The sequence below is a fragment of the Cyanistes caeruleus genome, chromosome 4 (assembly GCF_971803275.1).
Source record: "Cyanistes caeruleus chromosome 4, bCyaCae1.hap1.1, whole genome shotgun sequence".
Lineage (NCBI taxonomy): Eukaryota > Metazoa > Chordata > Aves > Passeriformes > Paridae > Cyanistes > Cyanistes caeruleus.
This window is the reverse complement of record NC_141704.1, coordinates 12,226,527-12,245,383: the sequence shown is the minus strand read 5'-3', so window position 1 is coordinate 12,245,383 and position 18,857 is coordinate 12,226,527. Positions and strand designations below refer to the sequence as shown.

Sequence of the window (18,857 nt, the reverse complement as noted above, 5' to 3'; positions counted from 1 at the left end):
TTCTGGTGATACAAGGATTTAGGAGGAATCAAGTGAAATCCTGATGGGCAACAGATTTAAAATGAACAAAGGGATGTACTTTTTCAGGTAACATATAATTATGCTGCAGAACTAGATACCATAGAATGTTTTGGACTGGAAATGTATCATATCAAGGAGCTGCAACACTCTCAGATACTATTTGGTAACTAGCACAGGATGTCAATGTATAAACTCCAGTTAAGGATGTTCCCAGCTGCACAGTGCCAGTGCCTGTGGATGACCTGGCTGTGGGTCTGTCTCATCTCTTGCATTCATTCCCTTATCATCCACTACTGGCCCCTTAGGGACAGGTTAAAGGGAGGCATGGAGCCAGCTGGACTGTGACCTGACCTGCCCTGATCAAAAAATGTTGTAATATTTTTTCACTGAAATTTTGGATAGAAACAGAAAAAGTTCATTGAAATTCAGTCTTTGATGTCTGTGAACTCAACTTACCAACACCAAAAACGAAGTGTAAAAACAGTCAAATTTTTAATATTAAGCCTTCTAGTGACTGAGTAATCTTCAACCTGCCATTTTGGTGAAAGGCTGTTACCTATAAACTGTCCATGTTGCATTTGAAGGGAAAAGGAAATGGGGAAGGGTTTTAATGTATGTTGCTAGTAGTTGGATGCACATTAATATCTCAGGCTCATTCATCAGATCTATACTTTTTACACTCAATTTCTAACCCTTGTGATTTTATTCTATTTCAACTGGTATTGTTTGGAAAATTCCAGTTTTGTTGAACTCTTTGTCCTGATAGAAAAATTAACTTTAAAATGTTCTCTCCATCTGTCTAATAAATGGTTGTTTTAAAATTAAGAAAGATTTTTTAAAACATCTGGCTTTTAAGGCTTCAGTTATTAAACATTTTTTATTCCATTTTAGTGGAATTTTAAATCTTAGTGAGTAGAAATCTACATTTAGTACTCGCCAATCATAATCCATTGTGAATGATGAAATCAAAAGGTGGCAACAAAATAATAGTTGAAAATATTTTGTCATAAACTTTGCTGAAAGGTAGATTCTTCTGAGAAAAGCAGCTGAGATCACTGTTAGGTCAAAAGGAAGAAGTTCGCATTAGAGAAGTGTATGATAAGCAACGTGCAGAAAAATGTCAACAAAAGGAGTGAGAAGATCAAGTATTTGATGTTCATAGGCCATAATCTGTATTTTACTAAATTATGAGGTAATAATATGTCAAAAAAATTACCTGACCTCCAGAAAACTATTAAAAAAACCTTTTTTTTTCCTTGAGACAAATGCTTCACAGTTTTTCATGTAGAAGCTGGAATTATTTTAAAATGTTGATGCCTCTATGTGCATTTTCTGCCAAGATGGATTATGATATTTATGATATTGATTTTGTTCCTGCCTTTGCAAATTATTGGTAATGACAGAATAAAAGTGCATATCAGAATATCCTAATATTAATGTTCTTAAGCTTAAGTCCTAAGCCTACACTTCTTGTGGCTGTGCCACAAAGAGGAGATTCTGAATTCAGCAGCTCTCAGTATACTCTAAATAAACAACACCCAAAGCGAGGGCCAGCTACACTCCAGCAGGACTATCAGTAATTCCCTGTAGCCCTTTTCCGGTGGTGGACCCAAATGAGTGTTCATGCTGGCTACCCCCATTCCTTCTCACAGGGCTGGTGAGACAAGGGCTGATCTCCTGTGGCAGAAACCCTATACAGGACACAAAGCCACAAACATCTGCTCTCACATTGTCCTGGTGCTGGCTGCAGAAGAACCTCCCACAGAAGCTGGATTGCAGCTGCTACTGGGGGTGTCAGCAATCAACACGTGTTTTCATTCAGGCTATTTTTCAGCTTAAAATTTGATTGTCAAGTATAAGGGAGGATGTTCATTACTGATTAATTGCTTAAGCTTTTAGGACATAAAGTGAGAGGAATCGATAATAAATATCTATATCCATATATATTTCCCTTTAGAAAAGCCAAGCAGTTGAAATCAATGAAGGCTCCAGGTTTTTGGTGATTGACTGCTTCTGCTGAGCTGGCTACTGAAAGCAGAGTGTGAGCTGGAAAGTCTCATAATTCATTAACATGTGTCAAACAGGTTTCTAAGCTCCTGCACCAGCAGCCCTTGGAGCAGCCTTGTGGCAGGAATGGAGCAAAAAAAAAGTTTGCTCCCACTCAACTGTGGGAGCAAACTTATGCTCAAGCAGAGAAAGAATTATTTCACTTTGTTATTAGATGTCAGAAAGTTTATCTGTGTTCTTTCAGAAACAGCCCAAAGCATCAGGACACCCATCCCCCAGGTGAAAGTCACATTAGTAACAGTAAGATAACTTTCCATATTTATTTGAGACATGTGAAAATCATAATGTGTCTACAAGAGCTTTGAAGTGAGACACAATGATAGGACAGCAAAGAAAACCATCTGGACAAGCTCTGGTTACGTAAATTGTATAAAGAATTCCTAGAAAATATTATTGAGCAAGGTTTGGTATCTCTGCTATCAGCTTTTCTGTGAGAAAACCTTTCTCTTTGAGAAAAAAAAGATTGGAAAATATAGCTTGCAATTGAATGTAAAACTGGAGGCTTACATTACTTTTTGTCAAACAGGTCTCACTGTGTTTCAGAGAATAAAATGTAGGATCAAGGCACAGCACAATACACTTAGCATAATCTAAAAACAATCCCTCAGATACAGAGGGAAGTTTTATTCATGAAATTCGGCTAAATAATTCTTTAGTCAGCAAAGCAATTAATAACAACAGCATAGCATTAAACATTATTTATGATAAAGTTCTTTCATATAACACATTAAATATCCCAGGAATTTCAGATATTTAAAAGGTATGGAGGGCTCATAAATGCACTTGCAGCCTTTATTATTTGGAGGTCAACAGACTGGGAAAACTGTGTCGAAACAGCAAAGCAAATACTAAGGCAAATGAACACGATTAAGGCCCTATCTTGGTTTACATCACTACAAAACCACACTTCTGCACTCAAAAACTTCAGTCACGTGTGCAGTATGGACCAGGAAGAGCATTTTGGCAAAAAGAAATTTGAGGGTGTTCTTATGAACTCAACCACCTCTCATTATAGGACTGTGAACTGTGACAACAAAAAAGGTGAAGGTAAAGAAATGTAACTGTCTAGCAAACCTTTATGTCCCACCACCAAACAGAGACAAAGAGGCCGCTCATTTGCAGACAATGAAAACAGGAACCACCAAATGATATAAAAACTGTGGTTCAAGTCAGAGAAGCCACATTCCCTCCAAATAAAATATTCCAAATAGGATTACCATCCTTCTGTTTTCTCATGAGCATATATTATTTCTCATTTATAAATTGTCTGGTACAATAGAGAGAAACTGTGTATTTATCTAAGATTTAGAGGTATGCAGCAGCAAGTTTCCTGAGAAATCTGACAATTGTGCAACGATAGTGTGCGCACTTTGTGAGGAGAGTCTTGATATATGTTAAAAACACTTTCATAACACATTGGAGATTGTGGCTTCATGTGTAGAGCAGGCTTGATGTTTCTCCAAGAAGTGCAGATATATGTGCACAGTTTGATGGCACAGCCCAGGAATTCCAGTTTTATTCTGCGGGTGAAGAACAGATTACTTCTGTGCACAGTGACTCAAAACTGACAGTGCATAACTCCTAACTTTAATAATTGCATATAGGTAGGAGCAGTTTCATCTAGCTCTGCACCTTGTTTCCAATTGTGACTGCCAAGTAAGTTTCCTGAGAAGGTTATAAGGGTTCTCTAGAAGCCCTTCCCAAAATATGTTTTGAGTGTCTGCTGATCAGTAATTCTGATGTGGATTTGTAATAAATAGTCCTAGGTGTCCTTCCATGAATTTATCAAAATCATATTTTGAATTCAGGTACATTTTTAGCATCCACAATGTCCTGGCACAAGTTCTATTGGTTAATAATGTGATGAGTGGAGACACAGGTCCTTTTGTTTGCCTGGAGACTGGCATCTTCTAGCATCATTTGATATCTTCAGATTTTGGGCTGAAAGAAACAGTTATTTCCTACTCACTTTATTAAACCAGGCCACTCCTGGTTTTACTGTTCTCTAGTATATGTTTTCTTTTTTCAAACAAAACCCTTTAACCCTTTATTTATTTTATTGTTCTTCATCCTGTAATCACTCCATGTCTTTAATCCTACTTGTTGCATTTATCTTTATCTTTTACATGACTTCTATATCTGTCTTCAAATGGACACATATAAACACTGCTGAAGATGTGGATATGTCATGTATTTATACAAGAGAAAAATAATATTTTATACTCTTGATTCCTTTTGTAGTGATTTCTAGCAATGTTTGTCCTCATTTTGCATTCCTCTACAGTGAATTTTTGTTGCCTAGTCATTGCATGGTAAGAAGTCCTTGCATGAGTCTGCAATCAGTCATAGTCTGTATCACTGACTAATTCAGTGCCATCAGCAAATATTTTCATCCCTTCTTGACACTGTTTTCTGATCCCTTGTGATCTGTGTTGGGCAGTGTGGACTTCATGTAGGACTTCACTCATGTAGGACTGTATGTGTGATCCCTTTCTACTGCGAGAGGCAGCTATATACTTTACCTCATTTCTTCCCATCTTCTGAGCATTTCTTCATGTCTGATTAGCTTCCTCAAGAACCTCAAGAGAGGCAAGTTTTTAAGTGCCTTCTGGAAATTCAGACAGATGGTAGCAAAGAGATCTGTGCTGCCAATTTTTATTGACATGTCAGATAACTTTTGGTAGATAAGTGAAGCACAACTTCTCTTTACAAAAGCCATGCTGACTCTTCCTCATTTTACCACATTTATCTTTGTGTCTACAAATTCTCCTGCTTATTGTTGTTTCTTCTGTTTGAATCAGTATAGGGTATTTGTTCAGAGTACTGAAGGTCTGCACGGCAATCCTGCTTAAAAACTGGTATCAGGACAGTGAGCAGTAAGTTTAGCAATGGTTTCTCTGGGCTGTCTCTAAGGGAGATTAATTAAATAGGTACACGATTAGGCAGCTGGATCCCTGCCTTTGAAGTACATTCAGGAGACAACCCCAAGATGCTGTGCCTGTGCTCTGGCATGGGCTGAGCAGTGCTACTGAGATCTGCATTTGAGAAACCTCTTAATAGAAATCCTGCTGAGTGTTTGCTCTCCTGAGGCTCTCGATTTTTGTGAGCAGTATAGAAGACTACTATTCATGTTTCATTTAGAATGAAACAAAGCAAAACCAAAAAACAACTCAAGCAATATGTAGATTTGCACTTAACCAGAGATCAGGCTTTTCAGGAATGGTGAATTTTGCTGAGCATATTTAAAAGCTGTTTATTTGGTTATACCAGTTTTATAGAATGTGACTGTCGACTTGACTGGATTTGTATAATGCAAGTAAAGGCTAAAATTAAAAGCAGATTTAAACCATGAGTACAGATAACTTTTTGCACATTCTACTTTAGTAGTTGTGTGTAGACCTGAGAATATTTTGGCTTTATCTATTTTTGTATTTAGTATTCAAAGCATTCAGACATGCTATTACCTACTCATTGACTGCCCAGTAGATTATGGAAAAAATGGTAAGTGCTTTATGTTAAAGGCTTCTTGGTTCTTGGTTGTTTGGGAGAAAAATAATATAATCAAAAGAGTTGCTAATGGATTTTGCTGGTGTTTCTAATAAGACAGACTGTATGTATATATAGCAGATTTGATCTATTAAATGTTTGTCGGTTCTGTATCTTGTTCTGGGAGACTTCCTGGCTCCCTAGCAGATATATCTTTCCAACACACTGACACCATACCAATTCGTAAAAAATTCTAACAGTCTGGGCAGTGCATCTTTCACAGGGCTGTAACTTCAAAAAACATTAGTGGAAGAAATTTTCCTCTTATTTGTTTTGTACATTGGCTGTGATTATTGCCATTGTAAATTAGAAATACTCAAGTGTGTTCTCCATCATGCATACTTTCGATCTGGTTGATGCTCTCTGTAATGAAAGGCACAACTTTTATCTTTGTTGCTCTGCCCACATACTTATGCATTATTTTTTCCTTGATATTAATAATTTACATCCTGTTAAATTCTTTTACATAAATGCTTTGAAAATGCTTAGTATATGCTATAATACCTTATGGTGATTTTTATCTTGCTGATTTTGTTTCTGAAGTTACATCAGTAAAGGAGGGAAAGCCATTCTTCATTTATAAACACAAAGTCTCTGGACAGTACTGTTCAGGGACTTTGTGTTTACAGCCATCCAGATGGCAGTGAATGTGAATTTTGCATTTTGATTGAGATGGTTAATATTGATGTGAAAAGAACAACCCCCTCTATGTTTGCAGAAGATTGCCTACTGACTATAGGCAATGTACATCTGGCAATGTAGCAGGTATATAATTTATTCCATGTACAGAGAACATGTTGCACTTAGAAAATATAACCAAATAGAATGGTTTCTGACTCTAATCAAATAAAGTTTCTTCTGTGATGAGTAGAAATTGATGCTTGCCAGAAGTATAAATTGGTAGAACAACCAGGAACAATAAAACAATGAGCAGTTTCAAAGTTAAATAATTAACTAGCAAACATACATACAATCAATACTGCAAGCAAGTTATATTAATGCTGAGGTCTTAGCACTTTCAAGAGTGCATGCTTGAAAATTATAGTTAAATACATGTGCAAAATAGTATTATGACTCATTTATTCAAGCAATTACTGCATTTTTGTACATAAGAGCTAAATAAAAGGAGGAAAAAGGATAATTTTAAAAGAGCTTGATATTAATTTTCTTCAATAAGTGATGCTGAAATGTAACAGCTGCATTGTATTTTACTCTCATTCTTCATGCAGATTTCCTTTTATCACAACTGTATCACTCTGAATCATTCTTGTCTTCCTCTTTCTATTTTAGTTCATATTTACAGATTTTATCATCCACTTTAGTTTGCTATGAAGCTAAGGAGCCTGAAGTCCATACTACAAAAATGGAACAGTTTTAACTACTGGAAGTCTCATGCTAGTATTTTTGGTTTTCTGGATTTGTTTGTTTTGCAAGTGGATTTTCTCAGAATTCAGTCATGAGCACAGGTTCATTCAATGATACTATTAATCACCTTCATTAATGATCAAAATAAGAATATGCTAATGAACTTTTTGGTGGCAGAAGGCTAAAGAAGCAAGAAGGCAGTCCTTGGGGACCTGGGACTATGAAGAGGGTGGAAGTTCAAATAAAATTCATTGCATTGCAGGGTAGTTCCATTAAAGGCCTTGTCACAGAGTTTGCATTTACACCTTCTCATCAGCTTCTAGATGGTGTAAAAATCCTTTCCCCTCAGAGCCTGCATGTGAATGAGAGCATGCAGCACCTCTACTATATGTGATTCCTCTTTCTAATGGCAGTCACTTAAAATCTACCTCTGCCATCCAGGATATCCTTTGTGTGTCTCCAGGTCAGAGCTGTGACTCCTGAATCAAGATGTTTGGCTCATGGCCAAGTCTGTCAGGGCTTTTCTCCTTCCACAGCCTCCAAGTTTCTAGGGAAGTTCTACATTCATGGGGAGAAAAAACTGAGTACCTTATTTATTTACTAATCCAACATTTCCAGTGGGCCTGAGGTGACAAGATTGGATCATATGGACTGTTTTCTCATGAAAGAGCCCTCCTTGAAGGCTAGGTCAGTTGGCTTATTTGCTTTCTGGGTCTATTCCAATGTCACATAGTCTGTGGCAATGCCAAAGCCTTGATTAGCTGTTAACAGAGTGTGCTATGAATAGTTTGGGTTGGAAGGGAGCTTAAAGATCATCCTGTTCCAACCCCCTGCCATGGACATGAACACTTTTCAGTAGACCAAGTCGTTCAGAGCTCCATTTATCTTGGCCTGTCCCAGGGATGGGGCATCCACAACTTTGGGCAACCTTGTCCAGTGTCTCACCATCCTCATCGCAAAGAACTTCCTTCTAATATCTAATCTAAACATACTGTCTTTCAGTTTGAATCCATTCCCCCATATCCCATCACTACCTGGACTTGTAAGAAGTCTTTATCTTTCTTGTAGGCTCCCTTCAGGTACTGAAAGACCACAATTAGATCACATGAAAGCCTTCTCTCCTCCATCTTGAGTAATCCCAATTCTCTCAACTTTTTCTTGTATGAGAGGTCCTGCATTCCTCTAACCATCTTGGTGGCCCTGTTCTGGACTCACTCCTACAGGTCCATGTCCTTCTTGTGCTGAGGACCTCAGAGCCAGATGCAGTACTCCAGGTGGGAATAATGACAGCCATGCATTGGAGAACCTTTGGCCATTCCTTGCTGCTGCTCTCAGACAGCAAGCATAGCTCTGGGGAGTGACATACTGCTCTTGCTGACCAGAAGTGAAACTCTAGCCAAAAAGTTTCCTCCTTTGTTTCCTTATTTTCCTTCAGAATTACTATCACTAATCACTAGACACTCATTGTATCTTTTAGCCTTCATCCTCAGCAAGCAGATGCAGAGGTTAGGGAAGTTTTTCAGTACTCTGGAACTTGGCACATAACTAATCTTCCCTGCTCGAGAAAGACTGATTCATCTTAATGAATTAATTTGACTCTCCAGCTATGAAAAACCCTGCTAGAAATGATGAGCAGTTTAGGCATAAGAATAGAGCAAAAGCATAACTTTTCTAATATAGTAAAACAAAGATGATTTTGATGAAGAGGTATTTTGTGCTGGACAGAATACCCTTGAAAAACTGAGGTTGAAAATAAGAAAAACCTCCCATAGTTATAACACTAAGGTTTTGGAACAGTCTTCTTGTGTGGCCGGTGGAGGCAAATAATGTGATTTATTTGGAGATGAATCTTGACAGTGTTATTAATTAGATTATATTCAGGTTTACATGTGATGGCAGGAGCTTGGACTTAGTGACTTTTGCTGTTCTTTTCCAGTTCTTACCCTATATTCACCTATTCCTAAAGTTGGAGAGCAATTTGGCCTAATTTCAACAGTCACAGAATTCACAAGGAACTTAGGAGACTGCAGAGGAACTCCTAGGTGAGCTCCACATGGTCTTGAAGACAACAATAGCATTAGATAATACTCTTACAAACAAACCTCCAGCTTCTCCTCCTCACTCTGTGTGCTGATTGAGAACCCCTTATTCTTCTCAGAATGAGATGACTCAACAATTCTAGATTTCATGGTCTGTATTTATTTATTCTTATGGTTACATTGTCTTTTAGCTTAAGTAGAACTTCTTGATTTTTTTAGTCTGTTGATATAGATCAGTTGTATCCCTTTTCAGTCTTCATCTCTAAGTCCTTATTATTCTCTGTAAAGAGACTTTCCATTGTCTTTTTCACTCTAACAGGCCCTCTGGAAGTTGCTGCAATCTCATTACAGACATATTGAAAGAGCAACATTAACACTCATTTTATTTGAAATTTTCTATCAGGTCTTGAAAAATTCAAGCTGAAAAATTAGTTTACAGAGAGAATTGGCTTTCCTATCTCTATTCAAACTGTTTATTTTTAGCTAAATATTACTGAATATGGAAGCAGTCCAGTTTACATCCTGGTTTGATTTCCTGTTTACATGAGCCAGTCTGGTGTCACCATCGTATTTCTGGACCACTTTGGAAGCTTGTGTGCAGCCTTCCTTCCACCTCCAAGGAGAGCTGCCCTACACAATGGAACTATTGTTGTGCTCTCTGATAATGAAATATGAATATTGCTGGACACAGTATATGCTGGGCTTATGTCACTTTGCTATAATGCACAGATATAACAGTAAATCTTTCACTGAAGTGCTGGGAGAGAACTCATGTTAGATAATAAAGTCAGAACTGTACCCATATTTGTTTGAAGTTAATATATAAACAGAAGTGGTCATATATAGGGTGGTTCCCTATAGTATAATTTCTGTGGGCTTGAGGGGGAGTGGTATCTTTAGTTTGGTTTTTTTTTCCCTTCCCATCTGGTATTGTTTCCCAAACTTACTATTTCCCTTAAGAGACTATTAAAAATATAATTTTTTTTTAAATCTACAAAATAACAAACAAAATAGTTGAGAATCTGAACTGGCCATTATGACTACAAATGGTCATAACAGCAGGCATTTCACAGGAGGGACTCTTAGGGTGCTCAGTTTCACCAGCCCATCTAATTCATTATCAGTCTCTGTCCTTGTTATTATTTTAATAGGTTTTTCAGAATAAAATGGAATAGTATGTGCATCCAGAGAATGCTCGTGCCAGGTAAAAAAGCAGCATTTAATAATTTTGTCTCAGATTCTGTCTGGCAATTTTTTTGTTTTATTTTCAGTAAAGATGCATTTTAGTGAAGTGGAAATCCTTTAATGTGTACTGATAAATGTAAAACTAGAGACAACAAGTCTAAGGTTTATTTAAGGATGATACAAATGTTGCTATGCTAGTAGATATGAACCCTGAAATAGAACTGGTTAATTCTTTTGTTCTCGAGGCTGATTCATAATAACTGAACAAGACAAATGAAGCAAAGCTCATTCAGTTTTTAGCAACCTTTGTAATTCATCAATGCAAAATTTCATACTAAGATTTTTATTTTTTTTTTCCAAGGGATACTGCAAACTTCATTTTTATTCAATTACCCATTTCAAAATCACATTCAGATTCTTCCCTGGTATCTTTTAAACACACCAGTTTTTAAAACTATGCTGTTTTTGATACTAGCAGGCAAAGGTTTGAGAGCACAGATACCTAGCATGGCCTGCACACAGGCTTACCTTCTGCTGCCGCTATTTCCATTTCAGATGTGCTGCGGCTGTGCCTGGGGAATACCCTCGAGGAAAGCTTTGTCACAAGGAGGCAAATGAGGAGCAGCCCACCGCAGTGCTGCAGCTGGCCCGCAGCAACCCACGCCCCGTCACCCTGGGTCAGAGGCACAGCCGAGGCACAAGACAGAGTTCAGAAATTCTATGTCCAGTTTTAATAAGGTCAAAAGATACAGATGGAAAATGGCTCCTGATTTTCCTGATCCAATAACACAAAGCAGGTCTCCTACTGCATTAAGAGTGACGTGTATAAGTAACAGTCATCGGGCCTCTCAGGGATGGGTTTACAGAGAGGCTGTCAGACAGCAGCTATCAAAAGAGGACACAGCAATTAATTTGAAACCCATACATTATTTATTTTAATATTGTTAAAAACTTGCAGAAAATCTTGATTGTATTCTGAAACTTACTTTTTTTCCACTCACAAAAATCAAAGAAGTACCTCAGTCAACAATCTTTAATTAAATGAAATTTTAAAAAAAGAAAAAAAGCAACATTTTAAGTCTGGACAGTATTTGATAGGTATTTGCTTTTTAAAACTGGTCATGGTAGAAGATTATGCTTATGATCATAATGCACACTCCTATTTTTGTTTCAGTTGCATGCTAGCAATACCTAAAAACCGCTTTAAACCTCAATGGTGCTTCAGTAAGTGCTGCAGCAAGAACAAAGTTTCTTCTGTGTACTGCAACTGTGTTTGTATTGGGTGTGGGGGGGTATGTTACACTTAAACAGGATTCCAAAATATGCACTGATCATGAAACTCAGTAATTCTGGTCTAAAATATTTACTACCTGCCTAAGAAATGTCACATTTGAAGTGTTTTAGAAGTATCACACAATGAATCCCAGATGATGGTAAATAAATAGTAAAAACTAACCAAGCCAGGTAAAATTAAACTGTAGTAGGGGTATTTTCAGTGGTATTTAGAGGGGTCTGTCATTGCTGAACTGAGAGTAATAGAGGCAAATGTCAAGAAATCCAGCAGTCACATGGCACTTAATGAGTATGAATGGAACATGTTATACAGACACTGATCAGGTCTTTATGACTCATTTAAAATGAGATTAGTTTCAGGTTTAAATCAGAAAATAAATTTATTTGTAGTATACCAAAGATACTATGTATTTTACACAGATCTATTGTCCTCAATGCCTTTTGTTTTCAAAATTAGAATTTTGAGACTCCGTGGGGGGGTTGCTGTCTTTTAGTTTGTTACTAATCATCTAAGTGGTTAAATTGTAGCCAGAAAATTTGATACATTATTTTTATTCTCTTCGGAAACAAAAGTGACTAGATACTGAAATGCTTTGAGGATAAGAGTATACAAAAAGTATGTGATCCTGATATTCCTTAATGTTTCATTTAACTATTTTTAAGCAGCATGAAACATTTTGACATTTGTGGAAAGACACATTGCATTTCAGTTTGTCAGATCAAAGACAAATGTTTCGCTTGGACTTAGTTTTTATGTGTACCCTTGAGCTGTTCAACAGCTTCCTGGCATTTATACTCCATGCTCCAGTTCTTTCATGTGCTAAGTCCCTAACCCAAGTTGTGCTGACTTCAATGGTAAAGACATTTCTGCATCTGTAAGTATAACAGTGCATTGTTTTTGTCAGAAAGCAGAAAAACATTGGCAGAATTGTTTCCTGTGGAAAATGTAACTTTTACAGAAACAGCATTTTCCATTGAAACACCACATTTTTAGAAAACTTCCAATTAACTGCACTTAAAGTATATTTCAGGAGCATTATTATGAAATCTAGAAATGCTAGCATCTATTTTTTATCCTAAATAATTTTGATTACAAAAACTTTTCAGCCACCCAGTATAGATAAAATTGTGGTTTCATGTATAGGATATATTGATCATAATTTAATTACAATTTCAGTATTACATTATTAATTATGCAACATCACAAAGTGTTATGGTACATTATGGTTCTTTTGCATTACTCCAAGTAGTGAAAGGCTATGAATCTGCAGAGAATTGCAAAGAAACCACTGGCAAAGTGAGCAATTATTGTAATGTAGTCACATGAAACTACAAGGAATATACAAGGTCTTATTTTGATGGACAGAGGAGGAATTAAAACTGTAGGAGGTGGTGCCCTTACTCAGAGGTGTAGGGTTCTTTCACCCTTCCCTCCCACCCCAGTTCTTTGATTTCTTTCTGAAATACACTCTTAGGTAGATATGTGTGCTGAGATTGAACACAGCTCCAAGCCACAGAAGCATTGAAGCCACACAGCTTTGACATGAGCCTGTGCTCCATCTCAGCTTGAGGGAAACCTCTGAAGATTGGTAAACTGGGATGTGCAGCACCATGGTATGCAGGCCAGGAAGCGCATTTACCAGTTTACACCATGCTTACCTTGTGGGAACATGAGAAGTCACCTTGGAATAGAAAAAACTGTCTGTCTTCCTTCCCTGCAGGAGCTGGAGTAGTGCACGGCAAGGCAAAACGAGATTATAGCAGAGAAGCTCTAGGCAATCTACTTGCTTTTCTTCAAGGACCGTACTTGTATGGATTATTAAGACAAAACTAGAATTTTCTTCTACAGATTTGGGTTGAAACTTCCTGTTCTATCTATAGAGTGAGTAATTCATGCTGTGTGTCTGTTTTTCCACCCCTCTCCTACAGCTACACAAATATGCACTCATGCACGCATGCTGCAGTGGTCAGATGTCTGGGGTTAACCCAGATAGTATGAGCCTCAGATCAAAAGTCTGAGTTAAAGTGCTATTTTTGCTGCTGAGGCTTTAGGTGTCTGTTCATAGCACAGGCATGAGACAACCTCATGCAGCATTTGCAGGGCTGTGGGAAATAAAACTGGTGCTATTTGGTTTGCGGCTCTCACGGGTACAGGTACACATGCACAGGTAGACAGTGCCAGGCACAGTTCTGCACGCTATTCCTAATTTCTTTGTTTCATATATACCTTTATTTTGGCTAGTGACAGAAGCCAATTTTTTTGTGACACATTCAGCATGTTTTTGTATTCTGAGTCTGTATAACCTTCTTATCAGTTAAACCAAATGAAAGGCCACAGTTTGTAATAAACACTTGCTGGTTTACAACAGTTTATTACAATTCTGTTGCAGATTGTGAATGAAGCCAGACTGACAACTTGGTCCTTTCTGTGTCAAGCAATAATGATATCAGATTCATCATGATCTTTCTTTTCCTCCTCTATAATTCAGTTGTGTGAATAAATGAAGAAAACCATATAACATTCAAAACTTCATTAATTGGTTGTGTACTCTCAAGTATCACTTTTCTGAAGCTGACATCTGGCACTGGGAGCAGGTTTGCCAGGAGAACTGCTGAGCAAACAGCAACCTTCCTAAGCAGGTGGAAATCCATCAAGGTGACATGGAAAAACGATCTGGTGATCCAAGTCCCAGCTATCCTTCTGGTCTCTGGTCTCTCTGATTTCTGTCTTTCCCTTTAAAGCTGCATTTGGTATTGTAGAAAATGATGTTTGGAGAAGGAAAAGAGGAATTAAAACAAGAAAAGCAGGTACCCTTGTGGCTCTCCAGGCCCAACTGATTAGCTTATTATGGAAGCTGGTGCAAAGGATATGGAGAGGAGAATGATCTTTGACAGCTAATGTGTTTGTGTGGGGTGCTCAGGCTTCCCTAAACCTCAGCACAGAACTGATGCCCTTTCCCAGCTCCTTCATGTGTCCTTATGTCTCCTATATATTAGCTGAACATCAACAGCTAAAAAACCCAACCCTTTAATAAGATGCTGAAGTCTGCAGCAAGTCATGAGAAGATGCTTAAGCCTCTCAATTTTCCAGCCTACGCCTCTGCCAGAGATGGCTGCGCCTGTAGCAGATGCAGAAGGAAATGTGTGTCCATGCAGCAGCAGCTGCACCTCAGGCTCCTATGCCATGTCTCAAAACTTGCCTCCACTAGGAAGATGGTGAGTTGGTGGGCACTGAATTGGGCTAAGGGTGGTAATGTGCAATTGTACTAATTCTGGTGGGAAGGTGATATGCTTTGGCAGCCTTCTAAAATAATAATATCTTACAGCAACACAGGAAGACCAAGCTTTTTATAGGTTTCTTTGCAGGTAACAAAGCCAGATTAATGGAACGATCAGAGAAGAAAACACACCGATTTTCTATGGGCTTATATTGCAGCTGGCTGAGTTCCCTGAGCCGGTTCGATGTCCTGTCTGACAGGGGTTGTTGGTGTGATTGAAGCGCCACACACTCCCGGGACAGGGAATGAGGAGTAAAGAATTGGCAATTGGGAAGAAGTGACTTAGTCAGGTTTTGCTTCTCAGCTTGGATCTTTATTATCTGCCTGTGTGACAAAGTTTTACTGGATCAACAGCATCACTCAAGGCCATGTAGATCTTCACCAATAAAACTAAATTTTAAAAGACTCCACTTGAGATATTTATTAAGCTATATGAAGCTATGCATACTCACACCTCTACAATTGTTTTACGTAAGCAGAAGATATAAATGTCATCAGGACACCAAACATGAAGCAGTTTAACTTTTCCATATAACATATAAGAATGAAATAGCACATTGCCAAATCCTCCAGCACTACGTAAGGAAGAGATTTTAGGCTATGTTTAAAACAGGAAGGCGCGGAGTGTCTGAGCTCTCTGGCTGCGGTGCCGAGGGGTGCGGGACCCTCCCCGCCTGGCACCGGCCCTGAGCCCGCGGACACCTGCGGGCGGCACTTCCATCATTCAGCTCCGCCTGCGGACATCCTTGTTAAGTAGATCTATCTGTCTATCTGCACACATATACAAATATATACACACATATATAGAATTCATAAAGAATATACACTTGAATATATATATATAACTAATATACAAACACACACACATATATATGTAATATACATACATACAAATACCCGGGAAGCGATCCCTGGCCAGGTGTCCGCGCCCGTCCCCGTCCCCTGCCCTGTCCCGCCCCGCCATCTTCCCGCTCGCTGCCCGGCGTCCAGCGCCGCCGCGCCTCGGCACCGCCGCCGCAGGGGCCCCCCGGCGCTTCCCAGGGCTGCGGGCTACCCACCCGCGGCGGGACCCTTCTGATCCGGGCGTTTCAGAGGGATGCTGCGTGAGCCCCCAGCCCCAGGACACGGCGCAGTCGCGACTACAAGTCCCGACATGCCGCTGCCTCCCGGCGCGGCGCCGCGGGCACCCACCGCCGCCCATTGTGCTCCAGCCACGGGAAACGGCGCTTAGCCTCCCCCCCGCGCACCAAGTGGTCCCTTCCAGCGCTCCATGAGGCGCCCTTCGGGCGGTCCCATCCACGGGAAACGGGGGGGAGGGGGGCGGTGGAGCGGGGCGAGGCGAGGAGCCCAGCGAACGCTCTCTCGAATCCCGGCGAGACGGTGATTGGCGTGCGCGGCCACCAATAGGGCGAGGCGGCGGTCGGGAGAGCCAATGGGCTCAGAGGGCTGCCGGGGCGGGGCACAGGGGAGGGGGCGGGGCGGGGCGGGCACCGCGCGTGCGCTGGGGTGGAGGAGGAGGGGCCGTGTCGTGTCCGTGTCGGCTGCTCCAGGGAGGGTCGGGCGGAGGGAGGGGAGGATGGAGCGGGCGGCCGGGCGGCCGTGAGCCGGGCGGGAGCGGAGCCAGAGCGGAGCCAGCAGGCCGCGGGCAGGCCCGGGCGGGGGAGAGGCGAGGCAGGGAAGGGAAGGAAGGCAGGCAGCCGGGTGACGGGTCGTGCGGCGGAGAGGGCTCCGGACGGAGAGCGGGCGAGCGGCCGGGGCTCCCGCTCCGCAGGGCGGCCGGCGGGGCAGGATGAGCCAGGAGGAGATCCTGAGGAAATTCATTAAACGAGTCCAGGCCATGAAGGACACGGACCACAATGGGGAGGACAACTTCGCCAGCGACTTCATGGTGAGGGGCGGTGGCGCGGGCGGGGCGGGCGGGGCTCCTGCCTCCCCCCGGGCTGGGGGGGTGACCCGCAGCCCCTTCCCCATCCCCCTGCCAGCGAGGGGGTGTCGGGGCGGGCGGGCGTCGCATCCCTGGCGGTGACTTGTTATTGTGTGGCCCGGGGCTCGGCCGGGCTCCCCGTGCTCACCAGCACTTCGGAGCTCGGCGGGGGAGGGAGAGTGTCCGCCTGGATTCAGTCTCCTTCCTGCCCCCCAGCCCCTGGAGGTTTGTCACCGCGGTCCCGGCCCTTCCCCGCTCTTGGGGAGGTGCTGGTCATCGGCTCTTGCAAAATTAACCGGGAGGCTCCTCGTCCGCCCGCCCCGCTGCTTCCCTGAGCACATAAAGAGGACAGGCGGGGTGGGGGGGCTGCGAGCGCTTCCTCGCCCTTGCAGCCCCTTTTCTGCAGGGTTGCCGTCTATGATGTCAGCTGGCGATAATCGGGCACTCCTTCCCTCCATCCCCTTTTATCTGCCCCTGTAGGTGCTTGCTTGAGCTTTCTTTCCGAGGAGATGTGTTAAATGTATTGATAGTCCTTGGAGGAATATTCATCTTCCCTTCGCTAACATCTCCCATCCCCCATCGCAGCCCTGCCTGTATCCCTCGTCCTTTCTTCCTTCCAGATCAGTTCACCGTCAGCCTTTGGTTAACGTGTGCGCTCGGGGAAAAATTCTCTTGGAGAATTAGTGCTTTTCCTGGTTTATTTTAGCTGCTTAATTGGGCTGTTAAAATATCTCGGTAGTTTTATCTTTTGAACTGCTCGTCTGAGATGTGAACAATAATTTTGATTGGGCAGATGTTGCTGGCACTTTTCAGTATCATTTAAATACTTTCTATCAAAAGGCAGTTTGACCCACAGAAGAGCTGAAGGAGAGCGGGTTAGTGCCCTCCGTATCTGCCTTTGTAGCTCGTTTCATTATGCTCTTTGGGATTAGAATCACATCGTTAGCCCTTTAAGCTGTCAGTCTGTGCTAGTGGTCTGGGAACAAAAAAAAAATTAAATCTCAGTGTAAGTGTCGCATCGGAGATTGTCCGAAATGTGGGGAGGAGGCCGCGGATGTTGCGCAAGGCGGAGGGGCGTTGGGAGCGCTGGCAGGTCCAGGGCTGGAAGAGGAAGTGGACTTTGGGAAGTAACGAGTTCATCCAGGGTGGGGAGGGAGCCCGTGGGAAATCGGCCACGCTCTTTGGGCAGGATTTTGCAAATACTAAAACTATGCTGCTGAAACATCTGAGCGTGTGGGAAAGGAAGAGAGAAACGTGTGAAATGAAGAACGGCATTGGAGCGATAGGACCTTTCTAAAATCTTCGTATGAGAGCTTAGAGGTTACAGAATTTGACAGAAGCTTTTCATGAAGTTATAGTTTTAATAATATAATTGCTATTTAACCCGAATTGACATCTTGTCTTGTACTGATGAGTCCGTCTTGTTCATGTAAATTATATATACCTTACAGAAAGGCTGGCCTAGACTAGTGCAAAATGCGGGACATTTTTAATAATCTCTATGTTAAGTACTTTGTTCTAGATCTCCTAATCCACCTCTACCATTTCATATCTGATAATTATCCTGATATTTTAGCTTTGTTGTAGTCAAATGACATACAATACATATTTTTATCATCCTTTCTTTGAAGCAGTGGCACCTCTGTATGGAAAAATAGCTTTTGTTTCAATTTCTCTGTTTGACAGCATGTTTCTGTAGCTTTCAGTGGTATAGACAGTGAGTTTTCCCATTGCTTTCCTGCAGCAGTAAGAAAAGAGAATATGGGTAAAAATGGGAAAATAGGATTATAGGAACTAATGGGCAAGACATTTCAGGAGAAAGATGTATTACCTGAGTGTTAAATGTTTTGGGGAGAATTGTGTTGAAAATTTCTTTTGTCCTCTTAACACTTCGTATTTCAAACTTTCATATTTGATTTTTGTATCAGAAATTAAAGGAAAACCAGGATCTTAAAAATTAGGATCTTCAGTTCTAATAGTCACCTTTATTTAGTAAAGGAGACATAGATTAATGTGATGACAAGAATCATAATTGCGGATTTTCAAATTTTTTTTCACTATGAATGTATTGAGGTATTTTGGGATTTTTGAGGTATGTATTTCGGGGTGTATTTGGCTGTCTTAACAGAGCCATACTTA

At 41.0% G+C, this 18,857-nt stretch overlaps 1 protein-coding gene and 1 long non-coding RNA gene across 4 annotated transcripts in view; both read left to right on the top strand.

The window, feature by feature from the left end:
• Window positions 1-14,048, top strand: part of LOC111923267 (uncharacterized) — a 31,108-nt gene extending 17,060 nt beyond the window's left edge. The window contains exons 5-6 of one of the 2 annotated variants that reach the window (XR_015286121.1): window positions 1,979-2,062; window positions 10,779-11,289. This is a non-coding gene — a long non-coding RNA (uncharacterized LOC111923267). Of the gene's footprint in view, window positions 1-1,978; window positions 2,063-10,778; window positions 11,290-13,237 lie in introns of those variants that run through there. The other variant, XR_015286122.1, reaches the window with a different exon arrangement.
• Window positions 14,049-16,352: 2,304 nt separating this feature from the next.
• The window catches only part of PTPN12 (protein tyrosine phosphatase non-receptor type 12), a 69,393-nt gene continuing 66,888 nt past the window's right edge, over window positions 16,353-18,857 (top strand). For both annotated transcript variants that reach the window (XM_086886656.1, XM_086886655.1), the window contains exon 1: window positions 16,353-16,682. In XM_086886656.1, coding sequence (XP_086742782.1) covers window positions 16,584-16,682 — 99 coding nt within the window. In that variant the 5' untranslated portion in view covers window positions 16,353-16,583. The remainder of the gene's footprint in view (window positions 16,683-18,857) is intronic.